Here is a 26,272-nt window from a genome sequence, read left to right as displayed (position 1 = left end):
CTGTTCCGTTAGCCGAGGTCCGTGTGCGTAATAAGTCTGTGTCCGTGTAAATGTCCTCATGTTTCTGTTCAACCACTCTTTTCATTATATCCATGTGTTTTAAGGCTTTTATTAAATAAATAGTCTTTGCTGGAGTCCGGAGGGCTATCCTGGACTATGTTGTCAGCGCATCGTGTGTGCACAGAACGACCAGAATTGACTTAAAGCTAAATTAAGTGTTTACAAGAAAGAGGAATTATTTAATTTGGAATTAAAATCGGAATAAACTAGCCACCTAATTTGGATTTAAGTTTAATTTGGAATTACATTTGCAGTAGGAATTAAATGTTTATAAGATCAGTTTAACAAGGATTTCACTTTTGTTTTAAAGAGGAATTAAAGCTCTAATGAAAAAATGGCCAGTGTCACCTGACCAGATAATCCTCATTTTTGATTTGCATTGTTTTTGTTTGCATGCACAAAGAAGGATTAAGACTTGTTCTCTCTTAACAAGCCTTTAGTATTCAGTTCCTATTAGTACCTTTTACGTTTGTCACAATGAACTACGGTATTTTCTGTCTTCTGTATGGTGAGTAAATTTTCACTGACTTTGGTTAACAAAATGTTAGTTTTTTTCTTCAAACATATGTGATTATTATGATTGTACATAAAAAAACATGACTTTAAATGTCAATGCTAATTTAGCACGTTGAACCAATAATATTAATATGGTTTTTGACAAATTCTTCCATGTACACAGGTTTACTTTGCTTAGTTGATCTGCACTTGAAAATAATCAATTCAACTGTATGATTTTTTTAGACTTTCAGAAGCATTTGATGCAGTTAATTTTGATGTCATATTGGCCAAGTTACACAAATACGGTTTTCAGGAAATCACTTACTGTATAATTGTTTATTAGGTAAGTTTCCATGAGTAAACTATTTTTTCTGTTGAGAGCTGATATTCAAGCAGAGCCAAACTTCACTGTGGGGTCCCACAGGGGTCCTTTCTTGGACCAGTGTTACCGGTTTACCAAGCTACCGGTATACCTATTTATATAGGGAACATCTATAATGTTTCAAATCTGCTTTTGCAGATACGACCTGGTCTCTGTCACACTAAAACTTTAATTCCTTGATTTAGTATACAAATACAGGCCTAGCCATGTGTTGCATTGATAAAATTAAACAAATGATCAGCCTTCTGTGAAGGCAGCTTCTCCATACTGTTGTCCTTCATTAGCACTCATAACAGAGCCACCGTTGTCGTAAAACAGGTTGGATTTCAGAGGTTTGACTAAATCCTAATTCAGACATAATCCATCGGCTCTAAAAATATGTTTGTATTCCCCCCAAAAAATAATGTTTTCTGTGAAACTTAGAGAATGTTCCACACATGCAGCATATAAAAACTTATTCAGAGAATTGATGCATGAGAAGTTCATGCCTTCTTTGCGGACTGAAGGAATCGGACCACCAATATATACTCTCTGCAAACCGCTCACAATTTCTAACAGACAAACGAAATCCTACTTCAACACCTCAGACTGCTCCTTACTGACATTATTTATTCCAAAATGAATCACAACATTCTTCACACTTGGGTATTCTTCCTCCACGATGTGCGAGCTTTTGTCAGCCAGATCTGATGCCATGTCATTTGGTCAGCAAAAAACGTTCACGTTTTTGGTGAAAACAGTCATATCACCAATGATCAGAGTGTCAGATCCTTGAGTTGTCTATCATGTAGCTTTTGTTTTCTTGAAGCTCACTCAGTCTTCACCTTGCTGTAAGCTTGTGTGTTGTTCTTATAAGAGAAGAACTCTTGTTCCTTCTCATTCAGCAGTGAGGGAAATCTATTTCCCAGCTTTACAAGGAAACTGGGCTTGGGGTTTGGTGCGTCTTCCTTCACTGACAGATCTCCACTTCTGTGCATGTGCAGACAAGTGAGTTGAAGTCCAAGCTGCTCTTTGTTGATGAGGCAGTGAAGGACAACCACCAGTGATGTCAGTGCGCTGTGCTTTTCCAGTTAGCCTTTACACTGGACTGGACGTTCTCCTTGGTACAGATTCAAGAGTGTTCCAGGCAGGTTTTACACAAATTAGCTTCTCATCATGAACACAATCTTCCTTGGGTCCAATAGCTCCTTCTGAGCTGGCTGGTAAGAAGCTGGCTTCATCATCCTCATTACTTCCAAACTGATACACAGATGTTTCCTTTCTGGAGGGTTGCTGGTTAAAAAATACGGATGTTGCTCGGGTAGCTGGAGAGATGCTAGGGCACCTCTCTAGCACTGCCAAGGTGCCTTTGAGCAAGGCACTGAACCCCAACACTGCTCTGGTCTTCCCCCATCATAGTAAAAGCAGTCCCACTCTGATATCTCCATTAAAGATATAGAGGACAATTTGCCTGAAGTTTAGAAAAGAAATGCACAGCACTCTACCTGCTCAAGAGGGAACACCAACATGGGTGTTTGCAAGTTGGAGAAGATTTGCACTTACTACCACTACCAGAAACGTACAAAACCCTGAGAGCACAGAAGAACGGCAGATTCATTGAGACAGACATACACTGAAACCTCTGAATCCCAGACCGGTCTGCTTCCAAAACCCATTAACCAGATAAACCCTGTTTCCACATCTGAACGTAAAACTTGACCCCGTCTCATTTAATTTAAAACTGCCACAACACTTCGCAAATCTTGCAATTTGGTCTGCAGTTCAATAATCCCCTGGCAAGTGTTACAATATTCCATCTTGTTCTCAAAAGACAGCCAATCCTTTGCTCAGAGTCAGCCTATCTGTCCTCAAAAGTCGGCCAATCCGTTTCTCAGACCAAATTTGTAAGCTTTTTCCTCTACATTCTTCCCAGATCTTTTAATTGAACAGCTCCAAGGACAGATGACAAGAGTAGTATAATTTCAATGTGGTTTATTTACAGTTACAAGTCAAAAACACACACACAGGTGGCAAGCAGAAGAAGCTTATGTCTGTGTGTCTTTGCCTGTGTCTATATCTATCTGCGTCTGTTCAAAAGTAAAAAGGAAGTACAGTTATCTTCATGGCTGGGTCCTCCTTTGTACCCAGCGGAGTCTGGTACAACCGTGTTTTAGCCATATATCACAGGGCAGTCTAGCTCCACTCTTCTCGCTGCCCTTGAGAAAACCAAAGCAACAAAGTGTCGGGGCCTACCAGAGACAAACACTGAAAAATGCAGAAATAAAAGAAAAATCATTGAAAAGCCACTTTTTTAATATAATATTAATATTCTCTGGATACCCTGTCGGAATTGAAAATAAAGATTAGGTAACATTATCAGAGAATTGTTGCTTCAGCAGGTCAGTAACGTAATAAAAACCCAATGATGTAATCACGTAGGATATTACTGGCAAAAATAATTAATTATTGGTTCAGAAATGATACATTATTGGCTTTAATTACATTTAAAAACTAAATTTGTTTGTAATACTTTTTTGGCAATTATTGTGGTTATTACGTGATAGGAATAACATGTCTCTAAGAGATGAGGTATTTCATGTTTTTTTTCAATTTATTGTGTGTGTGTGTACGCTTTTACAAATGTGTGTATTTTGAATGTTGTTTTACTGCCAGCCATTATATAAAGTGTCTCTGAATCTGATTTATTTCAGCTACACTTGCTGTTCCTGTCGTTTTTGGTTATCCTCCTGGTAAGAATATAGTTTCTCTGCAACCAAACACGTCAAATGTACAGACTCATGTTAAATTTAAGTGAGTGCATTTTGTCTGTTGTCATGTATGTTTTGTATGTTTTCACCCAGGTTCTTGTGATGGATACACCAATATAACTGAATCGTGGCGCAACTTTAAATATTATGGCAGTATATCACCTGGCTATCCCAATGATGATGCAAAACTTGTTGGCAGTTGGTGGAGGTTTACTGGTATTGGTGGTGACGTTGTTGTGAATGCGTGTGTGGGCACTTGGAGTGGAGGAACCATATCAGTCATCCACATTCAAACAAGTGACCATCCATCTGAAGAGTTAGAGACCCCTTTACGATCAAGGGCTTACGGCAATATCGATACTTACTGCAACGATGTTACCATGCAAGTTGACATTGTTCTCTGCCCTGGAGGGTTTTATATTTACAGGCCACTGAATCACAAAGCCCCAGAAATGGGGTACTTAACAAGTGAGTTGTAAAAGATTTGATTAACCATGTATCCCAATTAATGATAATAAATGTGTCAGAGCATTAATGTAATTAAAGTGAATAGGCTTTTAAAAGTAATACCCAAGCAAACAAAGTGTTTTCCAATCTATATAAAAGAACAGAATTACCGGTAATCAAACACACCTTTTGAAACAGTTTCTGAAAGTGTTTAATTCGTAAATTTACAGTATACATGTCTTATCAATAAATCCTGCTCTATATTCATGGATAAACTAACTTTTCTTTGTTCTATTTTTGGGTGAATTAAAAATGAGAGTTTCTAGGAGAAAGGCTTGTGTTCCAAATGCAGCTCGCCACCGCACTGAATTCACCTCGAGTGTGAACAATAATTAATTGGTAATATTGAGTTACCGGTAGTTTAGTTCTCAATGTCTTTAACTGAAGGCTGTACATCATAAGCAGTTCTTTGCATTTGACACAAATTTGATGAGTTTATTAAAACTAAGACCCAATCATATATACTGTGCTGTATTATTCTGACAAGAATCCCATCAGGCACCATTGAGGTTAAAATGGGCCGCATGTGGCACCTGAACAGAAATAAATGTTTGAACCAAAGTGGATGTTTTCTTTTCAAATTATTTTAGGAAAGTAAGTTGTCTGAAGTTCCCCACCAATAAAATATTTTCATACTAACTCAATTCTTTTGTACCCTCTACTCAGTGCACTCAACCTGTAGACCGGACAGTTGTGGACCTTCAACAATATGCACCGTATTAGGGGGATGTGTTTGTGTTCCTGGACGCTTATTATCAACTGTATTTCCACCTACTCAAGACTCATTTGAATGTGTTGGTAAATATGTATTTTTTCTTCTTTTCGAATAAGAAAATGTATTCAATTCAACTGAACTTTGTTCATATAGTGCAAATTACAACAATAGTCATCTCGAAGCGCCTATCAAAATATACAATTCTGAAGAGAATAAAACAACAAATCCACATGAACATGCATCAGCTACTGTAGGAAGAAAAAACGTCCTTTTTACGGGACGAAATCTCCAGCAGAACCAGGCTCAGAGGGGGCAGCCGTCTGCCTCGACTGGTTGGGGACGGAAAGAGAAGAACAGAACATGATAGAGAGAACCGTTGCTGAATGTGCTTGCATTTCACAGAAGCAGGGTATCCTTAAAACTGAAAAAAACAAAATAATATTTGCATGACCTAATAATTAATAATTAATTAATTAATTAATTAATTAATTAATTAATTCGAGATGTGGTGTGTATTGCACATCAACACTAGATTACTTAATTTATTACCTCTTTATATATATATATATATATATATATATATATATATATATATATATATATATATATATATATATATATATATATATATATATATATATATATATATTAAGAGGTCTTTTTTAGAGAAACACATTTCATTTAAAATGCACTTTTCATTTGCAAAAATCTTATAGAGCTACAGAAACAGTACAGTTTTCTTTTTTTTTTTAAATGCCTAAAATTAATCTTGGTATGAGGAAGCAGAAAAAAGAATCCAAAGGTACCACCCCTTCCCAAAACAACCTTAAGAAGGTGATGTTTGTAAAGCAGTTGCTTATACAATCAAATATAACATTTGCATGTGCTGTGGCTTTAGGAAGGTCTTTTGGCTACATGCAAAACACTGGCAAGCAAAGTTGTTACATATGACCTGTTATTGGGAGTTTTTAAAAAAGAACATTATCACAAAGTGTGAACAAGTATAAAAGTGGTATTTATTGTTTTCATTAAAGTGTGGTAATTTATATTTCTTTTTCAATCTGTTAGATATTGATGAGTGCCTAGCGCCTATTTGTGGACCTTTTGCCAACTGTACCAACATCATTGAGTCCTACTCATGTGTCTGTATGGAAGGGTATGAACCAACCAACCCAGGTCTTCCAATTAAATCTGACAACCCGTGCACAGGTACAAAGCAAGTTTAAAATATGCTCTAATATCTCAAGCATAAAGTAGTATTGTTTTACAATATTTTCCTTTATACTTGATATACAACACAATAACAATGCCAGATGGTGTGTCTTTAGACTCACAATACAACAATAGATTTTTATATTTAATAATGAGACATGAATGCAACTCTAGCCAGAAATTCAACCACCATAGGGATTGTTTGCAGCTCACTGTGTTTCTATCGTTCCACAGATATTGATGAATGCAATACAGGTTTTCCATGTTCAGGATCAAGCAACGCAGTCTGCAATAATTCACCTGGATCATTTCAGTGCGAGTGTATCGAAGGTTATGAATATGAACCTCATTTAGATGTTTGCCAAGGTCTGTAAAACCCTATGTATTACAAACTATACATTTTGAATCCTGTATAAACATATACTAAATGTAGATTTTCCACTCACACACTAATTTCTGAGTATTTTGATTTTGCATTTAATAAAAACTTCCTTTTTTTTTTCAGACATAAACGAATGTGAAACCCCTGATTTTTGTGGCCCTGGTGCAACATGCACCAACTTAGTTGAATCCTATCGCTGTGAATGTGATCCTGGCTACAGCCCAAATGATGCACTTTTAGAAGTCAGCCCAACAAACAACTGTATCGGTAATAACAAAACAGCTTTGTAAAAATGGTAGAAGTACATACTGTTCAATGTGGATGAAACATTTAAAAAAAAAATGTTGTGGTAGTTGTTTTATTTTTTTAATCAGTATTCTTACATTTGCAAAGATACTGTAATATACAAGGCAATTCAAAGTGCATTACATGATTAAAAATTCACCTCTCATTCATTAGCAATAGAGAAAAACTTGGATTTAAAAAATATGCACATGTGATGCTGACTTCAGCTCTGCTGGCAGTTTGTTCCACAACAACTAAAAGCAGAGTCACTCCCAGAATTCTAAACCATGACTGTTAGGTTGATTGAATTCTTGCCCATAGAAGTGGATGTGAGTGTCTGTGTTGCTCTGTGATGGACTGGCACCCTGTCCACGGTGTAGCCCCGCCTATTACCCAATGAGAGCTGGAGATAAGCACCAGCAGACCTCTGGGACCCCTAAAAAAGGAGGAAGTGGATCAGAAGACAGATGGAATATTGTCATAACTTCCAAGGAACTGGATAACACAGAACTAAGCCTTAAAACGTCAGATTAAAATGCAATTTTTCCGTAAACTCTTAATTGGAGTGAAAATACGAAAAGTTACATGACATTATGGCTCCAAAACGGCAATTCGCACATAATGAGGGGTATTACATATGTTTGAAGGCTAAAAGTAAATATATATGACTCCAAAGACTATTCTCATTCAAATTTGTATCATTCAGCTTCAGACGTATCATCAGAGTCGGCGCCAGACAGTATTAAATGATGGGGCATTAAGAAAACTTCAAGAATAACAAAAACAAATGAGCATTTAATAATTCATCAATTTTTATTATTTAATGACAACCTAATGCTATATAAACATAGCCACTAAAACAAAGTTAGCTCGCTAACATACTTCTGATGAAGTGGCCGCTACAGACACGGTGCTCAGCAGACTCTGCTCCTGACGACCGCAAACGTAGGTTTAAAATCCACTTTCTACGGCCTTGTTCTGTGAGCTTTTTACATTTCGTAGCTTTGTGAAAGACAATCTTCTGTACACTATCAAATCTTTTTTTCCTTTTCTCGATTAGAGCAGGAGTAAACTACAGAAAACATGGGCATTTTGATGATTTCAGACGGCAGATTCTTAAGCTTCACTTCCTGCCCTCCATCTGAATTTTTTGCTGTCGCTTTGTCGCGATGCAGCAATGTGAGTGACGTCACGTGAATCAACAGAGCAGGCCATAGACATACACACATTTTATTGGCTCATCCTAACATCAGCTGGGGGGGCGGGGGGCACGGCCCTTGAATACCCCCCCCATGACGCCGACACTGCTTTAAACCTCTCGAAGAATGGATGAAAACATGAGGTCAAGAGTTGTCCGCTTCGATGGATATTACTGAAAAATGTATTTGATTTTATGGTTTTATAATTTCATTATGAATTATAACGATCTAAATGTTTCACTTCTAATCCTGTAAAGCACATTGAAATACCCTGTGTATGAATAAATTTACCTTGTCTTGCCATCATGATCAAAAGTTGGTCCAAAGTGTTTTGGTGAGGTCAAGCTTGTTTGTTTTACACAACTATGCCATATTTGTAAAATCGTTATGTTTCACTTTTTTTTTTTTTTTTTTACAGCAAAATACTCAAAGCATTTGTGTATTTTAATTATGTCTCATCATTTATATACATATTACAGACATTGATGAGTGTGAAACCACTTTGGCAAGTTGTGGACCTCAAGCTACCTGTCAGAACTTCAACGGCTCGTATAACTGTACCTGTGAGAAGGGTTTCGCCCCAACGGATCCAGCTTCACCAGCTAATGCTGCCAACATATGCATAGGTAACAGTTTGAAATATAAACCAGTTGACTAAATACATAGATGAATGAACATTGGAATTGTACACAATCGTATTGCAAAAAACATATTTGTCCATTTTGGAGATTGTTTATCTGTCTTTTAGTGCTGAAAGCCCCACTATAGATCTCTCACTTCTTCTTTCTAGATGTTGACGAGTGTGATGTTGCTGTCAATCCATGTGGAGAGCAACATACTTGCACTAATGAAATTGGATTCTTTAATTGTTCTTGCTTATCTGGTTATGAAGTTGTATCTGAGGCAACTCCGATTTGTCAAGGTTTGTAAAACACTACATGACTTTATTTTACATTAATATTAAACAGATGTCAGCAATTACTTAGCTTTTGCTTTATATGGTATTCATTTCCCCCCTTCAGATATTGATGAATGTGACACTCTGGAGTTATGTGGTCCCAATGCATATTGCACCAACTTACTTGGATCTTACAGCTGTGCGTGTGACCCTGGTTACGAACCAACTATACTGCAGGAGGAACCTGATCCAAGCAACATCTGTACTGGTATTATGAAACAGACCTTTGGGTTTGTGTATGCATTAATGTCTTATTCTGCTGTTGACTGGCAATTCTTTGGATATGACAGCTAAGGTCAGTAGGAATTAACTTGTTGCAAGTCAATCAATATTAATTATATAAGTAAACAAAACAAGCATTCCCAAACAGTAGAATAGCCGTATTTGTGTAAGGTGGAAAAAAGTCAACGTAACAAGTCTGAAATTGCTTTCAACTTGCTATATTGATATTAGAATTATCTGGTAACCATCAATGACACTTAGAAAACTGCAAAATGATTCATGTATTGTCATAACTGGCCCTTCAGTCCTTTTTTGGTGGATGTTCAACAGTTCCACAATGTGCTTAACAAACAAACATTGTTAATATTATTATTATTCAAATAGCTATTTAAGTAGCTAGAGTGAGTTTGCTGCCAAATTCACCATCGTGCTTGTTTCATACATACTTCAGTATTACAATGTGTTCCTTTAGTAAGCTATACTCATCCCTGTCTTCACAAATAAATCAGAATGCAAAGTGTTTCAGTACTAAGTGCTAAGAATGTGGTAGGAAACTACTCGTCTAACTTTATAACTCACCTCAACCACCCAGATATTATAGCCAGCTCAGCCATCTCATCCACAGATGAGACGCCATGTTATTGACTTATTGACCCGGGCGACCGTGGCTCAGGTGGTAGAGGGTCGTCTTCTAATTGAGAGGTTGGGGGTTCGATCCCAGTACCTGACTATGTGTCGAAGTGTCCTTGGGCAAGACACTGAACCCTAAGTTGCTCCCAGTGGTCGACTAGCTCCTTGCATGGCAGTCCTGTCCCACTGGTGTGTGAATGTGAGAGTGATTGGGTGAATGAGCTGATATGTAAAGCGCTTTGAGACTGCTTCAGTGTGGTGATAAAGCGCTATATAAGTCAAGTCCATTTACCATTTACCCATCAGGAAAACCAAAACCAAGTGGATCATTTTTAGTTGGCCTTCCTTTCCACACAGTTTTCTAATGATGCTGTGTATGTTGTGGCAACTCTCGGAACAAGCGTGAATTTTCATTCTATTCATACACCAGGGACCTCATGTACAAAGAATTGTGTGAAATAAGCATACGTCTCAATCCAGAAACAGGCGTACACTTCTAAAAATTCAGATGTCTGAATCTGCGCATAACACTTGATCCAAACGCCTCTTCAACCCCATCGAACCTGCCTGCGGGGCCAGCTCCAACTTCCGTGACACTCACGGGTCTAAATGTTGTAAAGAATGAATGAAATCACACATTCCATGACTCTTCAAAATCCTAACAAACTCAGCTAAAACTGTAGTCAATCCAAAATCAAAACAAAAGACCACAGCACACACACCAGGCCATTATGTTCAAAAACTTGGCAAACTCTGCCTTTTTCCACTGCTATGAGTCACAAAATAAACACAGAGCTTTATAACAAGAGCCGACATAAAACTACATGCCGAGCTGAATCCACTGATACAGAGGTTGGGTATGTTATGTACCATAACACCGCCACAAAATCAGAAAATATACAGTGGAAAAAGTCAGCAATGATGACAAATTGTGTCTTACCTTTGCTGTTTATTATCAAAAGTTGCTCCAATGTGCATTAAACTCCATATTTTTTATGAATCCAAATCATGTCGTCAAGTACTGTAGATACCACAATTACATATATCCAGCCAGTTCTGATTGGCCAGGACTAAAGCTCACCCCCTTAGTAACTAAGTAAGTAATCTTTATTTATAGAGTGCTTTTCACAGCTAAAAAAGTGTTTTACACAAATTTCTCTAAACAGAACATGGAAGAACAGTAACAAATAACATGGGCGACAAGAACAGGAGAACTGTGGGCCGCCAAGGGCATAGTGTTTAGATGAAAAATGGGAAAACATCATAAGAAGAGGTGAGGGGGAAAAAAGACAGTTCTCAAAAGTAGAAACAAAGTACAAAACTAGGAAACTGGGGACAGGGCTGGGCAAAGAGGGGGAGAGGATATCCAGCCACTGATATCCAATGTGCAGCCAGTGGGCATTTTTCCACACTTCCATGAGCAGGAGTTTGTTCAGCGTGACAGTGTGAGAGGTCATAGCCCTGCCCCATCCTTCAGAAATCACTTACAACCTTCCCAATACGACCACCAACGTAGCACAGACTTTCCGGTAAATCAGGAAGCCGCCGCCTCTAATGAGCAGCAATCCTGATACCATGATTCCGATCATGTATAAATCTTCGACATCCTCCACAAAAAGCATAGTCAGGCATATAATCTTCCACTCATTCCAATAATCCATCGTATACCCACTTGCAAATGTTCCATGCGGGCAAACAGGCTCACCAGGGCCTGACCTCCTCGTTGAGAAAATCTGATCAATAGCATTAAGAGACCAGCTGACCAATTCCATAGTTAGCCTAGTTTTGGAAGCATGCAGAGAGCGTTTCCTGAGACAGAGCAGACAAAGCAGACAGCAAGGTCAGATAGGAAGGAAAGCAGGAGGAGAGAATGCGACTGCCTTTGTCAAGTAGTAAGAAAAAGTGTTTCATATCAATTTCTACAGGCTCTGAGTTTTACAACGCTGTCTCAAACACATTTTTGGGGTACGTACCTTTTGTACATGAGGCCCCTGAAAGCTTTCTTTTTTTGCATTAATCAGTGGAGCCTCCATGCTTTAGGATACAATTTTTTTTTTTTTTTTGTGTCCACCAGTCAATAATTTGTTTCTAATTTCAAAACATTGCATTTCACTGCCCTCAACCCTGCTTCCAGATTCTACACTGCAGAATGGAAATATTTCTAAAATATCTGCAGTTTTAGATAAAGCTTGATAAGAAATTACAATTCTACACTCTTATTATAAAACGTGTCTATGTTTTCTGCTGTTAAAATTAAACTCATGTGTGCAAGTGCCAGTAGTGGTAATCATTACTTTTTTCAGTGGTATGACGCTATTGCTGATTTTCTACTCTATTATGTGTCCTTTTATATACATATTTGTTCTGTTTTTACAGATATAAATGAGTGTTTAGAGATTCCCCCTAGATGTGGACAGGGAACTTTGTGCCTCAACGCAGAAGGAACATTTCACTGTTTTTGTGGTGAATTGTTCTACCCCTCGACAGGACTATTGTGGGAGGAGGGCATCACAGTTTGTAAAAGTTAGTACATTCAATTTTAAAACGTATATATATACAATTGACAATGAATAAAAAATGAGGATTTACAATCTTTTCCAAAATTGGTGACAGGTGTACAAGACATTTTAGCAGAAACACCACCAGTTGAGGTAAGACAAGATATCTTTCAATATTTTTATTGAGTTAAAGTTACATCTATTTTCCAACTTGTGAGGTGGAATATTACTGCCTTAGCAAAGCGAAAGTGGTTAGCTTAAAATACAAAAAAAAAATAAAAAAAATTAAAGGTCTCGTCCTGAAAATGGTTGTCAAGTTAGTTGGGAGCTTTTAAAAGTAGGCTTTAATTAAAAGAGGGAGAGGTTGATCAGATAAAGGGGAAACATGTATGAGACAACCCAACGTGAATATGACAGAACCAAAATTCAAGACACAGATACATTGATTTAACTGATGCATTATTTTTCAGGGACAAACAAAAGGAAGAACATTTCTTCTTACCATGTTGGATGAACTAAGTGAAAACAAGAACTATTTACCACCAGGGGTAGGTTAAAGTGGAAAACTCCTCAAAGAATTTAGATTGTACTGAAATGTTTAAAGGTTGAAAGATTCAGAAACAATAAACTTGAGTAAATTCAGTCAAGTTTTATCTGTGTCTAACTCATTCCCCTGAATCCTCTTGATTTCTTCGCAGAAAGTCAATAACTTTTTTGCTGCAGCCACTGTATGTATAATAACATCATATGACCATTTTGTTACTATGAATCTTCCTAATAATGAATCTGACCTTTATTTTTTCCAGCAAGCAGCAGGTATTGGACCACAAGTTGAATCAAACACGCTGGGTAACCATGGAGACGGGGTGACTGGTAGTATAATTCTTGCAATAGCAGAACTTCTAGTTGCTGGAAGTAATCCCTCAACTGTAGAACCTTTCACTGTAACAATGAATAGTTCAACATTGGGTAGGTGAAACTTTGTATTACCTGTAGTTATTCTAGGTTCCTAATCCTGATAGATGGATTTTTTTTTTTTTATATGTTTAAAAGAAATGAGTTTATTGACAGTTAATGCAAGTATGAATGGAAGGCCTTTGTCACTCTCTACTACTGCACAAAGGATGGACATCCACTTGGAGCATCTTAACTTTGATGGTAAAATATGAGCACATTTGTGAAACTTCAGTTTCTTCTTCATTACTGATTGTTTCATTTTTGCTGTTTTGCCACTAATAGGTTTTAAACCAGCTGCTTTTCTAAACCTGAAAGGATTGGACCGCCTTCTTAGTCATGAATACTTTGAAACAGAGAACAAGACGGAGATGTTTGCAGATGTTTTTACAGCCTTTTTACCAATGAACACCACCAACCTCACACTGCCCGTTAACTTCACAATCTATCATGACAAGGTGCAGCAGCAACATCCATATGTTGCACGTTATTTTTATGACAAAAACCTTTTTCATTGCATTTTATTGTCTGATTTGTATGACTTTGCAGAAACCACCAGAATCAGGATTGGCCACTTGTGTGTTCTGGGAAGATAAAAGAACAAACATAACGGAAAATGAAAAGCCTGGTGATATTATTCATTGGTCAGAGGAAGGCTGCTGGCTTTCTTACTCTGATGAAAACCATACAGTGTGTAGCTGCTCTCATCTCTCTACCTTCGCACTCATCATGCAGATCGGGGAGGTATATCAAGCCTTTGTCAACAGATTTGCTTCAAATGAACTTTTTATTTGAAGTAACTGCAGCCCTTCCAATGATAAGCACAGTGTAGGAAGACAAAATATTTTAAAAATGATTATATGAATTAATATTCATATTAACATGAAGATTTGCAAGGAGTGCTGGTATAATTATACAAATGAGATTATTAATAATACAAGCAAGATGATAATAAGTGTCACGGCAAATTTGCGGTTGACCTCATTTGGAGATATGATTTATTACTCTGGTTGAATGATGGAGTCCAGTCGCAGCGTGATGATTTCATATAAAAAAGATTTATTATAAAACTAAATGAAAAGAGTACAAAGAAGCTTCCATCCTGTAAGAATGAAAGGCAGCCCACAACAAGGATGGTCAAAAGGCTTCGGGCAGAGGAAAAAGCAAGACTGCCTAAAAAGTTTTTCACACACATTTCTACACCGTTTAACCGTCCTACCCCCCGGCAGATAAGAAAAGAAGCAACAGGGAGGAGGTCAAGTCAATTTGTTCTGTTCGTTCAGAGATGGCGCTCGCGGTATCGGGGGTGATAGTCAGATGTGCGTAGGTGTGTGTGTGTGTGTGTGTATGATGTGAATGTGTGTAAATGGATGTGTATTGGATGTGCATGTGAGACTATGTGAGTGTGTGTGTGTCTCTCACTAAAAGGGTGCCATTGTGTCTAGCCTTGAGGGATAAGATGTGTTTTGGGAAGCATGTAGCCCCTTGAACTATTCAGTTGCTATGAAATAGCTCACAGTTTCAGAAAGGTTGGTGACCCCTGGTGTAGTTGGTTATGCATGGGTGTTTTTAATGCAATGTAAGAGGTGCGAAGGGAAAAATAAAAACAAGGCATAAAAAATAAACGGAAAAATTAAACTAGGTTGACTATGATTTTGGGGTTTTATCAAAGAGCTTTAGTTTGTTTTTACGCCACCTTTGTAACAGCTGTACATGCGTTTTTACCTTTCCTTCGTCAAGCTGTGACGGCAACGGCTCCAGTTACGTCGCTGGCGAAGGGAAGCCTGTTTGTTTCCGCATGGAGGATTTTTTTCTGGGATGGCACAACTCGTGGGACACCGTCTTGAGCTTGTTATGGGGCTCTCTTGCATTGGCAGCAGTTTCTTGTTGTGATGATGATGGCACGATAAAATTACTCAAAAGTTAGTGGTTGCAAAGTTATAAAAAGTTGTAGTTCAAAAGGAGGAAAAAGTTTCTTACTTTGTTTCAAAACAAAAGGTTGCTTAAAATTAAAATTCAAATTAAAGTTGGTCAAACCAGAGGTGGCCCAGAGGACCCGACCTCACGATTGAGGTTAATCTTTGTTCATCACTGTCTCACTTTCTGTTTGAGCTGCTGATGCCGGTGTCTGTAGCGACAACTTGGTCAGAGGTATGTTAGCGAGCTAACTTTGTTTTTTGGTTGTGTTTATATAGCATTAGGTTGTTGTTAAATGCTCATTTACTATTATTTACCTTCTTTCTTTCACCATTTCATTGCTTAATAGATTTTAAAAAGATTTACCAAGATTTACCTATTATATCACAAATAAATCATTCATATTATTCACAATATACTAATTAACATTTATGGAAAAGAGCTGTTCTTATAGAAAGATATTTAATGAATAGTTAAAATGAATATTTTTAGAATTTGATTTATCACACACAAGAAGAAGAAAATACGCTTTGGTCAATAAAAAGATGTGTGATTGAATATTGACACTTTTTTCCTAAAAAAAAAAACATGATTAACACTTTTGGATTGTGTAATCAAAATTTATATCTAAACAGGGATGTTTCTAAGATATAAAAGATGTGGTTATATTTTTATTGATTTTTTGACAACACAAACCAACAATCATGAACAGTGATGGCATATTTAGTTTCCTCTTAAAGTTGTTAGACAAAATAGTTCTTCATGTAATACTATTTTGAAATTAAAGTTCACCATCTCTTCATTAGTTCCTTGACAACAGTGAGCCTTGTCACAAGAAACATTGGATGACTTTGTTGTGAAGTGTAAAATACATACAGATATTCTTGAAGACCATTTGATTAGGGTCATTGTTTAATTGTTTATAATAGCCATGATGCACGAACCCTTTTTTAGATACAGTAATTGTGTCTGCTCTGTTTTTCAGCCTCCACCAGAGAGCACTTTCTTGGAGTGGTTAAACAGAGTGTGTGTGGCTGTGGGCCTGTTCTTCTTTGCTTTGGCTATCCTCACCTTCCTTCTGTGTAGCTGGAACCCAAAGATCAACAACACAGCACGTCTTCACCTCTGCCTTACCTTAGGCCTCTCTCATCTACTGCTACTGTGGAATGACAAATTTGTTTACCATGAGGTAACCTACTAGGAAACTAATGAAACATGTTTTTCACTCTACTTTCCTCATCCGTGCAAGCAGTGACAAAAGTGTTATTAGCACTTTATACATGCATTCTATTCTCTAAAGGATAAGCTCTAAGGTTCATCTTATGTTTCTCTGCAGGTGGCCTGCACTGTCATGGCAGGAATTCTCCACTTCTTAGTTGTTGCAAGTTTTATGTGGATGCTACTGGAGGCGGTGCAGCTCTACCTGCTGGTCCAAAGGCTCACCAAGGTCCAGGTCATCCAGAAAGATGGCCTCCCCTGGCCTCTTCTCTACCTGATTGGTTACGGCGTTCCTGTTGTGATTATATGTGTTTCTGCACTGCTGTATTCTGATGGATATGGACTCACTGAGGCAGGAGCGTGAGTAAAACAACAATGCACAAAATGATTAAATTCATTAACTTATGCTTAATATCATATTGTGGTGTGTGTTTATAAATTGCAGATGTTGGCTGTCCCAAAAGAGGAGTTTTAATTGGGCTTTGACGGGGCCTGTGATAGCTGTTCTTGTCGTGAGTTAATGACTTAACTGTGGTATTTATTATCAATAATGAATAGGTGCTTTCCCCCCCTCAATATCAATGTTTTCCAATTCTTCAGCTCAATTTTATTTTGTTCATTGCGACTTTGTGGAGTCTGAGACAGACATTGGCCAATATGAAAAGTGGCGCCTCTCAATCTCAAGATACAAAGTAAGTGTGCTTGGTTGAATTTCTGTACTTAAATAATAATGCTATTAAACTTTATTGTAAATGAGATAGAGGATACATGGACAATTCCTAAACTGTTGCTTAGTTTTGATGATAAAAAAAAGATAGCAGAAGTTACTTTACGTTGGGTGCTGAACAGAGTCGGCGCCAAGGACACCCCCCCAGATGCAGGCTTAAAATCCACTTTTTACGGCGTTGTTCCGTGAGCTTTTCACATTTCTCACCCTTGTGAACCACAATCTTCGGTTCTCTTTTAAATCTCTTTTCATTTTCTTGGTTAGAACGATTGGAGCAGCCCTAAACTACACAAAATATGGGCATTTTGATGATTTCAGACGTCAGATTCTCAAGTTTCCTGCTTTCCATCAGAATTTAGCGCTCTAGCTTTGTCGCAATGCAGCAATGAGTGACGTCACGTGAATCAACAGAGCAGGCCATAGACATTTACACATAACAACAGCTCTAGGGTACGTTCATTAGCACATACGTTAAACACTTACACCACAGAATATTATATCTATGGAGCAGACTCTCGTCCGCTGTCAGTGAATGGACACATTCAGTTGATAGCCAATCAGATATCTTTGATTAATTTGCGGGCAGTGGGGGGCACTGCCAGCGAATGCCCCCCCATGACGCCGACACTGGTGCTGAACCTAAGCCCATCTGGCCTTTGCAACCTTGACTTACAAGAGCAAAAGGGTTGTGTCATGACAAGCTGCTCAAACATCTCCCCTGTCCAGGTGTGCTGGAGCCATTTTGGTTTTTTTCCTCCTCACCTTCACTTCCTGCTCTGTCTTATAGGCATGAGGCTCCGCCTCCTCAATCTCTGCCTTTCATTTTTTAACCAAAACTGAACCTCATACAATTCAAATAAAACAAGAGTTTAACAAATTATATTAAACACAATTTTTCTCTTGCAAAACAAATGAAATACATGTTAGATTTCTACATGTACAAGATATCCATTTTTTTTTAAAGTTGTTAGGGAGCTTTTGCTTCCTAACATTTCACCCACCCAAATGTCAGGTAAACGTGAGAGATAATCGACAATGATGTTTTTCCTACCAGGGCAGTGTTGCAGGGTGAACTGGTATTGCTGAAGGGCTAAGCACCAACGTAGGATTCTCGGATTTTGATGCTGCTTTGATTGCATCCATGTCAATGGTCTGCGATCAGTCTGTAAAATAAAATTCCTTCCCAAGAGGAAATATTTTAGAGAATCAACCGCCCACTTTATAGCTAGGCCTTCTTTTCTCCACAGTAAAGTACTTCTCATTCTTACTCAAGAAGAGGATGGTTTTTTCTTTACCAGGGTCTCCTTTGGCTAGCACTGCTCCTAAGCCAACACCAGAGGCATCCATCTGTACAAGGAACTGCTTTCGAAAAGTCAGGACTCTGTAGAACAGACCCATCCCTGGGATCTGATACGCTGTGTATTCTTTGCAACTGGGGTCAAGAGGCACTTGCCAGTAACCTTTACAAAGATCCAAAGTTGTGATATAACTGGCTTTTCCCAATCTTTCAAGCTGCTCGTCATTGCGTGGCGTTGGGTACAAATCAAAACAGGAAATGCTGTTCAATTTCCTCATTTCAGAACAGAAACGTGGTTGAGCAGAGTCTTTTTTAGGAACCAACACTATTGGGGTTGACCACTCACTTTTGGAAGGTTCATTCACTCCCATTTCCAACATCATCTGGACCTCCTTCGTCAGTGGCTCCATCATATGCTTTGCAATCCTGTATGGCTTCCAATGTACTGGTTTAGAGTCCTTTAAAACTATTTTATGGGATATAATTTTTGTCCTTCCAGGTTTTGCTGTAAACAACGGAGGAAAAGATTCTTTGAGCTCACCCAGCTGGCGCCATTGCTTTTGCGTCAAGTGCTCTGCACTCTCTCTCTGCAGGGCCTCATGTCAGCTTCAGCTTCCCGGGTAGCCTTTTCTTCCAGTTGTATGTCCTGGATTATCATGCTCCTCCCTCTTCTCTGTAGGGTTCCTTTGATTACATACTTTCAATAGGTTAACATGCAGCAGTTGTTTATCTTTCCTTTTATCAGGACATGCTATTTCATAAGTCACAGGAGGCAAGGCAAGGCAAATTCATTTGTATAGCGCATTTCATACACAAGGCAACTAAATGTGCTTTACATGATAAAACATTCAACAGCTTAAAATCAATAAGAATTCAACAACATGACCAAAAATCTCCCTCTCAATCATAGTAGATAAAAAAGTGCCTTTAACTTTGATTTAAAAATGTTCACATGTGATGCTGACTTCAGCTCTGCTGGCAGTTTGTTCCACTTCTTTGCAGCATAACAACTAAACGCAGCATCACCATGTTTACTGTGAGCTCTGGGCTCCACTATCTGACCTGTGTCCATAGATCTCGGAGAGCTGCTGGGTTCATACCTGACTAACATCTCACTGATGTATTCTGGACCAAACCCATTCACAGATTTATACACCAGCAGCAGAACTTTAAAGTCTATTCTGAGGCTGACTGGGAGCCAGTGTAAAGACTTTAAAACTGGAGCAATGTGCTCTGACTTTTTTGTTCTGGTTAAGACCTGAGCTGCAGCGTTCTGAACCAGCTGTAGCTGTTTGATGCTCTTTTGGGGGATTCCTGTCAGAAGACCATTACAAAAGTCCAGTCTGCTGTAGATAAAAGCATGGACCAGTTTCTCCTGATCTTTCTGAGCCATTAAAGCTTTCACTCTGGAGATGTTCTTTAGGTGGTAGAAGATGTTTTTGTGATAGATTTGATCTGACTGCTGAATGTAAGATCTGAGTCAATCAGAACACCAAGGTTTTTGACTTGGTCTTTAGCTTTTAAAGATCGAGACTCAAGATACTTGCTAATAGCAGTCCTCTTTTCCTTGTTTCCAAAGACAACCACCTCCATCTTGTCATGGTATACCAGCAGTTTACTTTTTCTAAGCAGTCACACAACACCTCAATGGGACCATAGTCATCTGGGTTCAGTGATAGATATAGTTGTGTGTCATCTGCGTAACTCTGATAATCAACCTTACAGTTCTGTAAAATTTGTCCTAAAGGAAGCATATAAAGGCTAAACAGAAGGGGTCCAAGAACAGAGCCCTGAGGAACCCCACAGAACATTGGTAATCTGTCAGATTCAAAGTTTCCAATGCTTACAAAACAACTTTGCTCCTCCAAGTATGACTTAAACCATTACATTACTTTTCCATTTAGTCCAACCCATGTTTGCAATCTGTGCAACAAAATTGTATGATCTACAGTGTCAAATGCAGCACTTAGATCCAACAGAATGAGAACAGATACTTTTCCTGAATCAGTGTTCAACCTTATGTCATTGATCACTTTGATCAGAGCAGTTTCAGTGCTGTGATGAGAATGAAAACATGACTGAAATTTAGCAAATATTTTGTTGAATGTTAAGAATTGACTCAGTTGTTTGAAGACCACATTCTCAATGATCTTGGCCATGAATGGAAGGTTGCTGATTAGTCTATAGTATAGAGGCATCCAGTGTATAGCAGTTAATTATTTGACACAAATCAGTGACAATTGACTTTACAACAGTTTTAATGAAGTTTGAGGGCATTGTGTCAAGGCAACACGTTGATGGATTCAGCTGCTGAACAGTCTCCTCTATTGTTTTTGGGTTTACTGTAATATACTCTAACATTGTAGTTGACTCATCCCTCAGTGGTTGAAGCTGTTCAAGCTTTTTGTGATTTTGATGGTTTGTTCTTATGTTTGACCTTATTGATTGTATTTTTTCATTGAAATATAAAGCAAATTCATTGTATTTTCCAGTTGACAGTTATTCAGGGGCTATCTGATCTGATAAAAGACTCTTAAGAAACTGAAAAACTGATCTGTAAACTCAATTTATAGGGCTGGGCTGGGCAACCCATAAAGGACAAATATTCTTACATGTTTACATTAAAAAATGCCAACTGTTTGACTAAAATGTCAAGAGTTGGACTAGGGTAAATCAACAACACTACTTCATGCCCGAATATATTTGTTTTCAACACTGAGGTTTTGTGGTTTAGTTAGTCTTTAACTTTCTAAACAATTTTGATCATTTGACTCAAGGTGTACAAACTGCTGTTTTTCATAAATCATGATAGACATTCAATGCTGTTGCACACTTGGTTTCATAATCTAATAAACAATTGTTAATGTTTTTCAGGGTGATCATTTTCAAGATTGTTGCCCAGTTTGTCATACTGGGCTGTACCTGGATTCTGGGCCTGTACCAGACAAACATTTTCTTTCAGGTCCTTTTTATTGTTCTGAACTCCCAGCAAGGCACTTTCCTCTACGTTGTCCATTGTCTGCTCAACAAGGAGGTATAATTTATGGCAGAACAGTTGTTTACCTGCACAGGAGTTACCTTAGAATTTTCCTACAAATTTTTTTCTTCCACATTTTTAGGTTAGAGAGGAGTACATCAGGTGGCTGAGCAGTTCTGCTTTTAAAAAAAGAGGAGCATCAGAAGTAAGTTTGATTGGTGTTTAGATTTGTTGACACATAAGTTGCTTAACAGAGATGGTGGGATTGGGTAACGTCACGTTTTTCATCCATTCTCCAAGTTTGAATCCAAGAATAATTCAAATGTTGGCCCAACCACATGTTAACAACAATATGTTATTATTTTTATTTTGTTTGTATTTTTCTGAATAGAGAAATCCTGTGACTTCTGTTAAAGGGCATGTTTTTATACATCAATCAGCTGATGAAGTCAATACATTACAATTACAGACATTTCTCACTATGTGCTATCCATAGCTTACCAAGGTACCATGTGGGACTATGGAATTTTTAGTGTGCCAAGGGTCATGAGTTTGAAACCCAGTAGACTAAATTAGTGTTGGGTTCTGTGTTTTAGTTCACAATCACTGCAGAGACGTCTTCTCTGCTACAGAACAGCTTTCATACCACACAGGGATGCCGGAGCAAAATACATTTTCCACCTCACATATGTAGAAGGAGGTCTGGACTGAGCCCCAGAAACCAGCACGTTTCAGCCTCCTACAGAAGTAACGCCTCCCTGGTATGGCCCTCCTCACCAGGTGGAATGGGTTGGTGCTTTTGGTGAGGTTTTCACTTTGGTGTACACCCAAGTTCTTGAAGCTGGACACCACTTCCACCACAGCCACCATAATGTGCAGGGGGAAGAGGAGGGGCAGGCACATCCTGCACCCCCATAACATCTTCTTGGTCTTCTTTGTGTTGTTCTTTTGGCACCAACCTTCCAGGTGTTCCACCTCTTTCCTGTAGTAGGACTTACATTGTTGTTGATGCATCCGACTGCAAAAGTTGCATACACAAACTGCACAATATGACAGCCCAGGTGTTGGGGTGAGAAGATATATTTTAGAATCGTAAACAGGAGGGGGCTCTGCTTCACAGCCGTAAAGTTATATATTATACACAGTGTTAAAATTGTTTAATTAGTCTGACGTCTATCAGAGTTTCATTTAACAAGCTGCAGCAGCTGACTCGCGCACCGCGGCACACACACAGCTGATCAGCTCCACGACGCACCCCCTTCCATGACAAGGAGTGGACGGCACGGATAAAATATAATTAAATGTAACACATGTTTCCTGTCTAGAACTGGTAAATGTGAACATATTAGAAATGCTGATGGTCAATCTTTTGGCGTGCTCGTGTTCCACCCCCCCCGTGAAAGCGTGACAGTGTTGCTTTGAATAGATTCTTTTCGTGAGTCTCTGCAATATTATGACTGCGTGTGGCTTAAATTGTAACTAAGTCCATATTTCTTGTGCAATATAATGTTTCACCTTCTCAGGGCGCTGCACTTATTCCAGGTTCAGAAGCGCGCAAGAGGAAAAGAACTTAAGCAGACGGGAGAATACGCGTAAGGCCATATTTGAATGGGCCCACATTTCAGGGCCGCTTCAACCAGAGTGCATAACTGGGATTAAGGCGCGCAGTGACTGACTTAAGTACAGTACGTTAAAGTGATGGAGCGACTAAAAAGCGCCACTATGTTCAAGCAACTCATCACAGGCGACTGTAGTCATTTCAGTCACATTTGGTGTGAACACACCTTTAGAGCTTGCGAGTCACCAGCCCTAAAGGCGGCATTCCCTGACCTTCAGCAAAGCATGTACCTCTGCATTTAGCTAGGGCTTCTGGTTTGGGTCGCTGGTCACAGTCTTGGTGATGATGACGTCCTTTACACACTTGCTGATGTGACCCCAGATGTGTAATCCTTTAGATCCACCTTGCTCTCACAGACAGCTGCCTCCTTAAAGACACTCCAGTCTGTGCACTGGAAACAGTCCTGGAGCACAGAGGTAGTGTCACTGGGCCACACATTTGGGGATTAAATGTTCTCCCATTTCAATCATTAAACATGTAGTTTTTTGTAATTAGGCGTGTCTAGCACAGTGAAGGCTCAAACATACTCGGGCGCACTATGTGCACAACGGACTATATTTCCCATAATTCTTAGCGCTTCTCTGTAGTCCTGTTTTAAAATCGTACTTTTGTAGCTTGTCTGTCTGTCTCTCCTCTAAGCTTGTGTTCATTTATCCTGTTCTGTTTCACCAGGCTAGTGAAATGCAGGTCAATATTACATTTATTGCGAATCAATATAATGCCGAGCAGTGTTTTGTGTGACACCAAGTACACAGACAACTCTGCGCGGTCGTAAAATCTGAGCTTTGCAGTTATTTGGCCTGGCCCATAATCAAGGCATTTTTAAAATGTCCCCCTAGTGCCAGGTCAGCAGAATGCAAGGGTTTAGTTACTTCAGTAACATTAGGACCTTCAGTCTGTGCACTGTCCTGGAGCACAGAGGTAGCGTCTCTGGGCCACACATGTAGGGTTAGCAAGTTTTCCCGTAGCTTGCATTGCCTCTTTCCTGCGTTCTGAGTATCAGTCCTTAAACATGTATTTTAGGTTGTTTGGTGTCTCCAAGGTCTCCATGGTAATGAATGTGTTTCTATGTCTTGGCACAGTGACTGTGGATGCAATAACTTTTAATTGTTTCTTTGAACAGAAAGATCTGCCATCAGTCTCTGAGGACATTGACAAAGTTGCAGAAAAGGTGTCCCAATGAAGATCAAATGGGCAGACATGAAGAGGAGAGAAGCACAAGCTCTATAAAGATCAATTTTTTTCCTGCTCATATTGTCTCTACAATAGTTCATGTAACACACACACACACAATCCTTGAATACGTCTGCTTTAGCATTAGATGAGAACAACTATCTTCATGTGACCCAGCTGCCCAGCTGATCAGTGGTGGTCTAGTGGCTTGCAATGGGCAATCGACCTTAACCCTAACTGCTTTCTGGGTGCTACACCAAGACAGCCCACTGCCCCCTAGGGTAGGGATGGGTTAAATGCAGAGAACACATTTCATGTGTGTAGCTCTATCTATGTGATAATAAAGGTGATCTATCACCCTTGCTTATCTTTATAGGCATGTGCACAGATAAAGCCCGAGAGGTGCTCAAGCACCTTCCATCTTGCCCTGCATGAGAAAAGTGCCCTGTCTGCTGGAGCCCAATTTTGTATCTATTCATTTAAAAATATAAATTACTCTGTCATTACTGTAAATTACTCATCATCAATTTCCCCCAAATGTGTTTTGATATCTGACGGGGCATTTATTTAAGTTCTTGTGATAATTATTCCTTGACCAACTAAAATAGCTGTACAGTAGAGAATATGTATTGTAAAAATACTACTACTACTGTGTAGTAAACAATATCTTGCTGTGATTTTAATTTTTATTACTGTATTTGGCAAATGAAAATTATTGTATTTGGCAATAAGCACCAGTGCTTTAACGGACACTTACATTTGAAAATTGCCAAATACATTGTTCTTGTAGGAGTTCTAATTTTTCTTCCGCAACTTCCTTTGTCCTGGAACTCCTCCTCGGCTTTTAATGTAACACTAATGACACATAAGTCATCTCATAGGGGCAATGTCAAGGATGTGCAGTCAACCTTTTTTGGAGCCAAAATGTCATGGTCAAGGTCGTGTCAAGTGTCAAGAGCCTAAATTTTCCATATCTTTACAAATATTTATAATACAAGTTTGATGCTTACATTCACGAAAAGCTCATCTCAAGTGGACTCTTTTATTTAATTGGACCGAAGCTGTACTACCTACCAGTAAAAAGGTCGGGTGGGGTCAAAATTTATGACATCACAAAAAATATATATATGTATACCTTTTTCCCTATAACTTGGCCACAAATTGAGATACAGTGCTCAGACTGGTACCATTGAACAACATTTCCTTTCAATGTGTGGCCTAGACTTTTTCTCAAGGTAATATTTAAGGTAATTGTCAGTCTTCTGTTTTTCCTGCATTATTGCTTTCAGTTTAATTAGTAAAAAGAGCAAACTTGTCAACAAATCCAGATACAGGTTGTGATTTTTTGTCAATTTTTTCAAATTGCCAAACACTTATTCGCCTAGTTATTTATTTTTATTACTATAATTATTCATAGATAATTTTCACAATGGGTGCCCTTTTTTAATGGTTTGAGCACCTGCCCCCAAAAATGTCTGTGCATGTGCCTGCCCAGCTAAGAGATATTTATTTCACATAACGCACTAAGATTTTCCTGTTTTACAAAATGATTTCAGCTAGGGTGTTAGTAATTAAGAAACAGCTTTGGTAGTTGCTCCATTATGGTCCCATCTTATCACAAGGTAGCGGGTCTTCACAAAGGAAGTACAAGTATTAGTATTTTATATAAAGCCTTTGTTGTTTATTGTAAGTTATTTGTACCTCTTTAGTTTTAGAAATAAAAGCTAAGATGATTTTACGCAAATTTGACTGTGTTTGTTTGATTCTTCAAATACAAAAGCTGTGCTCTTTTTCTTTCTCTCTCTTTCAAAAAAACTTTATTGGCATAACAAACATGTTTACATTGCCAAAGCAAGTGTGACATATATGCCGATTTTGCAAGTTTCCCCTCTTCCAATGACTTGAGAGTTCTGTAATTTTTATTGTAAGTACACTTCAACTGTGAGGAACATAATATTTTTAAAAAATCTACAAAAACACATTGTATAAATTTTAAATAATGCATTTGATACAATAGAAAAAATAACATTAATATTTAGTACAGAAACCTTTGTTAACAATTACAGATGTCAAACGTTTCTTGCAGTTCTTGACCA

The 26,272-nt window shown here is 38.4% G+C and overlaps 1 protein-coding gene across 1 annotated transcript; it reads left to right on the top strand.

Annotated features, from left to right (window-relative positions):
• The first annotated feature begins 498 nt into the window (after nucleotides 1-498).
• On the top strand, nucleotides 499-25,786 carry LOC114468626 (adhesion G protein-coupled receptor E2-like). Its single transcript, XM_028455633.1, has 25 exons — nucleotides 499-568; nucleotides 3,631-3,669; nucleotides 3,781-4,155; nucleotides 4,861-4,992; nucleotides 5,978-6,118; nucleotides 6,356-6,487; nucleotides 6,627-6,770; nucleotides 8,467-8,613; nucleotides 8,778-8,909; nucleotides 9,010-9,153; nucleotides 12,174-12,320; nucleotides 12,411-12,448; nucleotides 12,766-12,843; nucleotides 12,994-13,023; nucleotides 13,102-13,264; nucleotides 13,349-13,453; nucleotides 13,535-13,707; nucleotides 13,799-13,993; nucleotides 16,152-16,355; nucleotides 16,503-16,744; nucleotides 16,830-16,896; nucleotides 16,985-17,076; nucleotides 21,283-21,442; nucleotides 21,528-21,590; nucleotides 24,127-25,786. The coding sequence occupies exons 1-25, from the start codon at nucleotides 538-540 to the stop codon at nucleotides 24,184-24,186; spliced, it is 3,234 nt and encodes a 1,077-aa protein (XP_028311434.1). The 5' UTR covers nucleotides 499-537; the 3' UTR covers nucleotides 24,187-25,786.
• The last annotated feature ends 486 nt before the right edge of the window (nucleotides 25,787-26,272 follow it).

Source organism: Gouania willdenowi, chromosome 8, assembly GCF_900634775.1.
Source record: "Gouania willdenowi chromosome 8, fGouWil2.1, whole genome shotgun sequence".
NCBI classification, from domain to species: Eukaryota; Metazoa; Chordata; class Actinopteri; order Blenniiformes; family Gobiesocidae; genus Gouania; species Gouania willdenowi.
The sequence above is the reverse complement of the archived record's forward strand: the minus strand, read 5'-3'. Positions and strand labels throughout refer to the sequence as shown.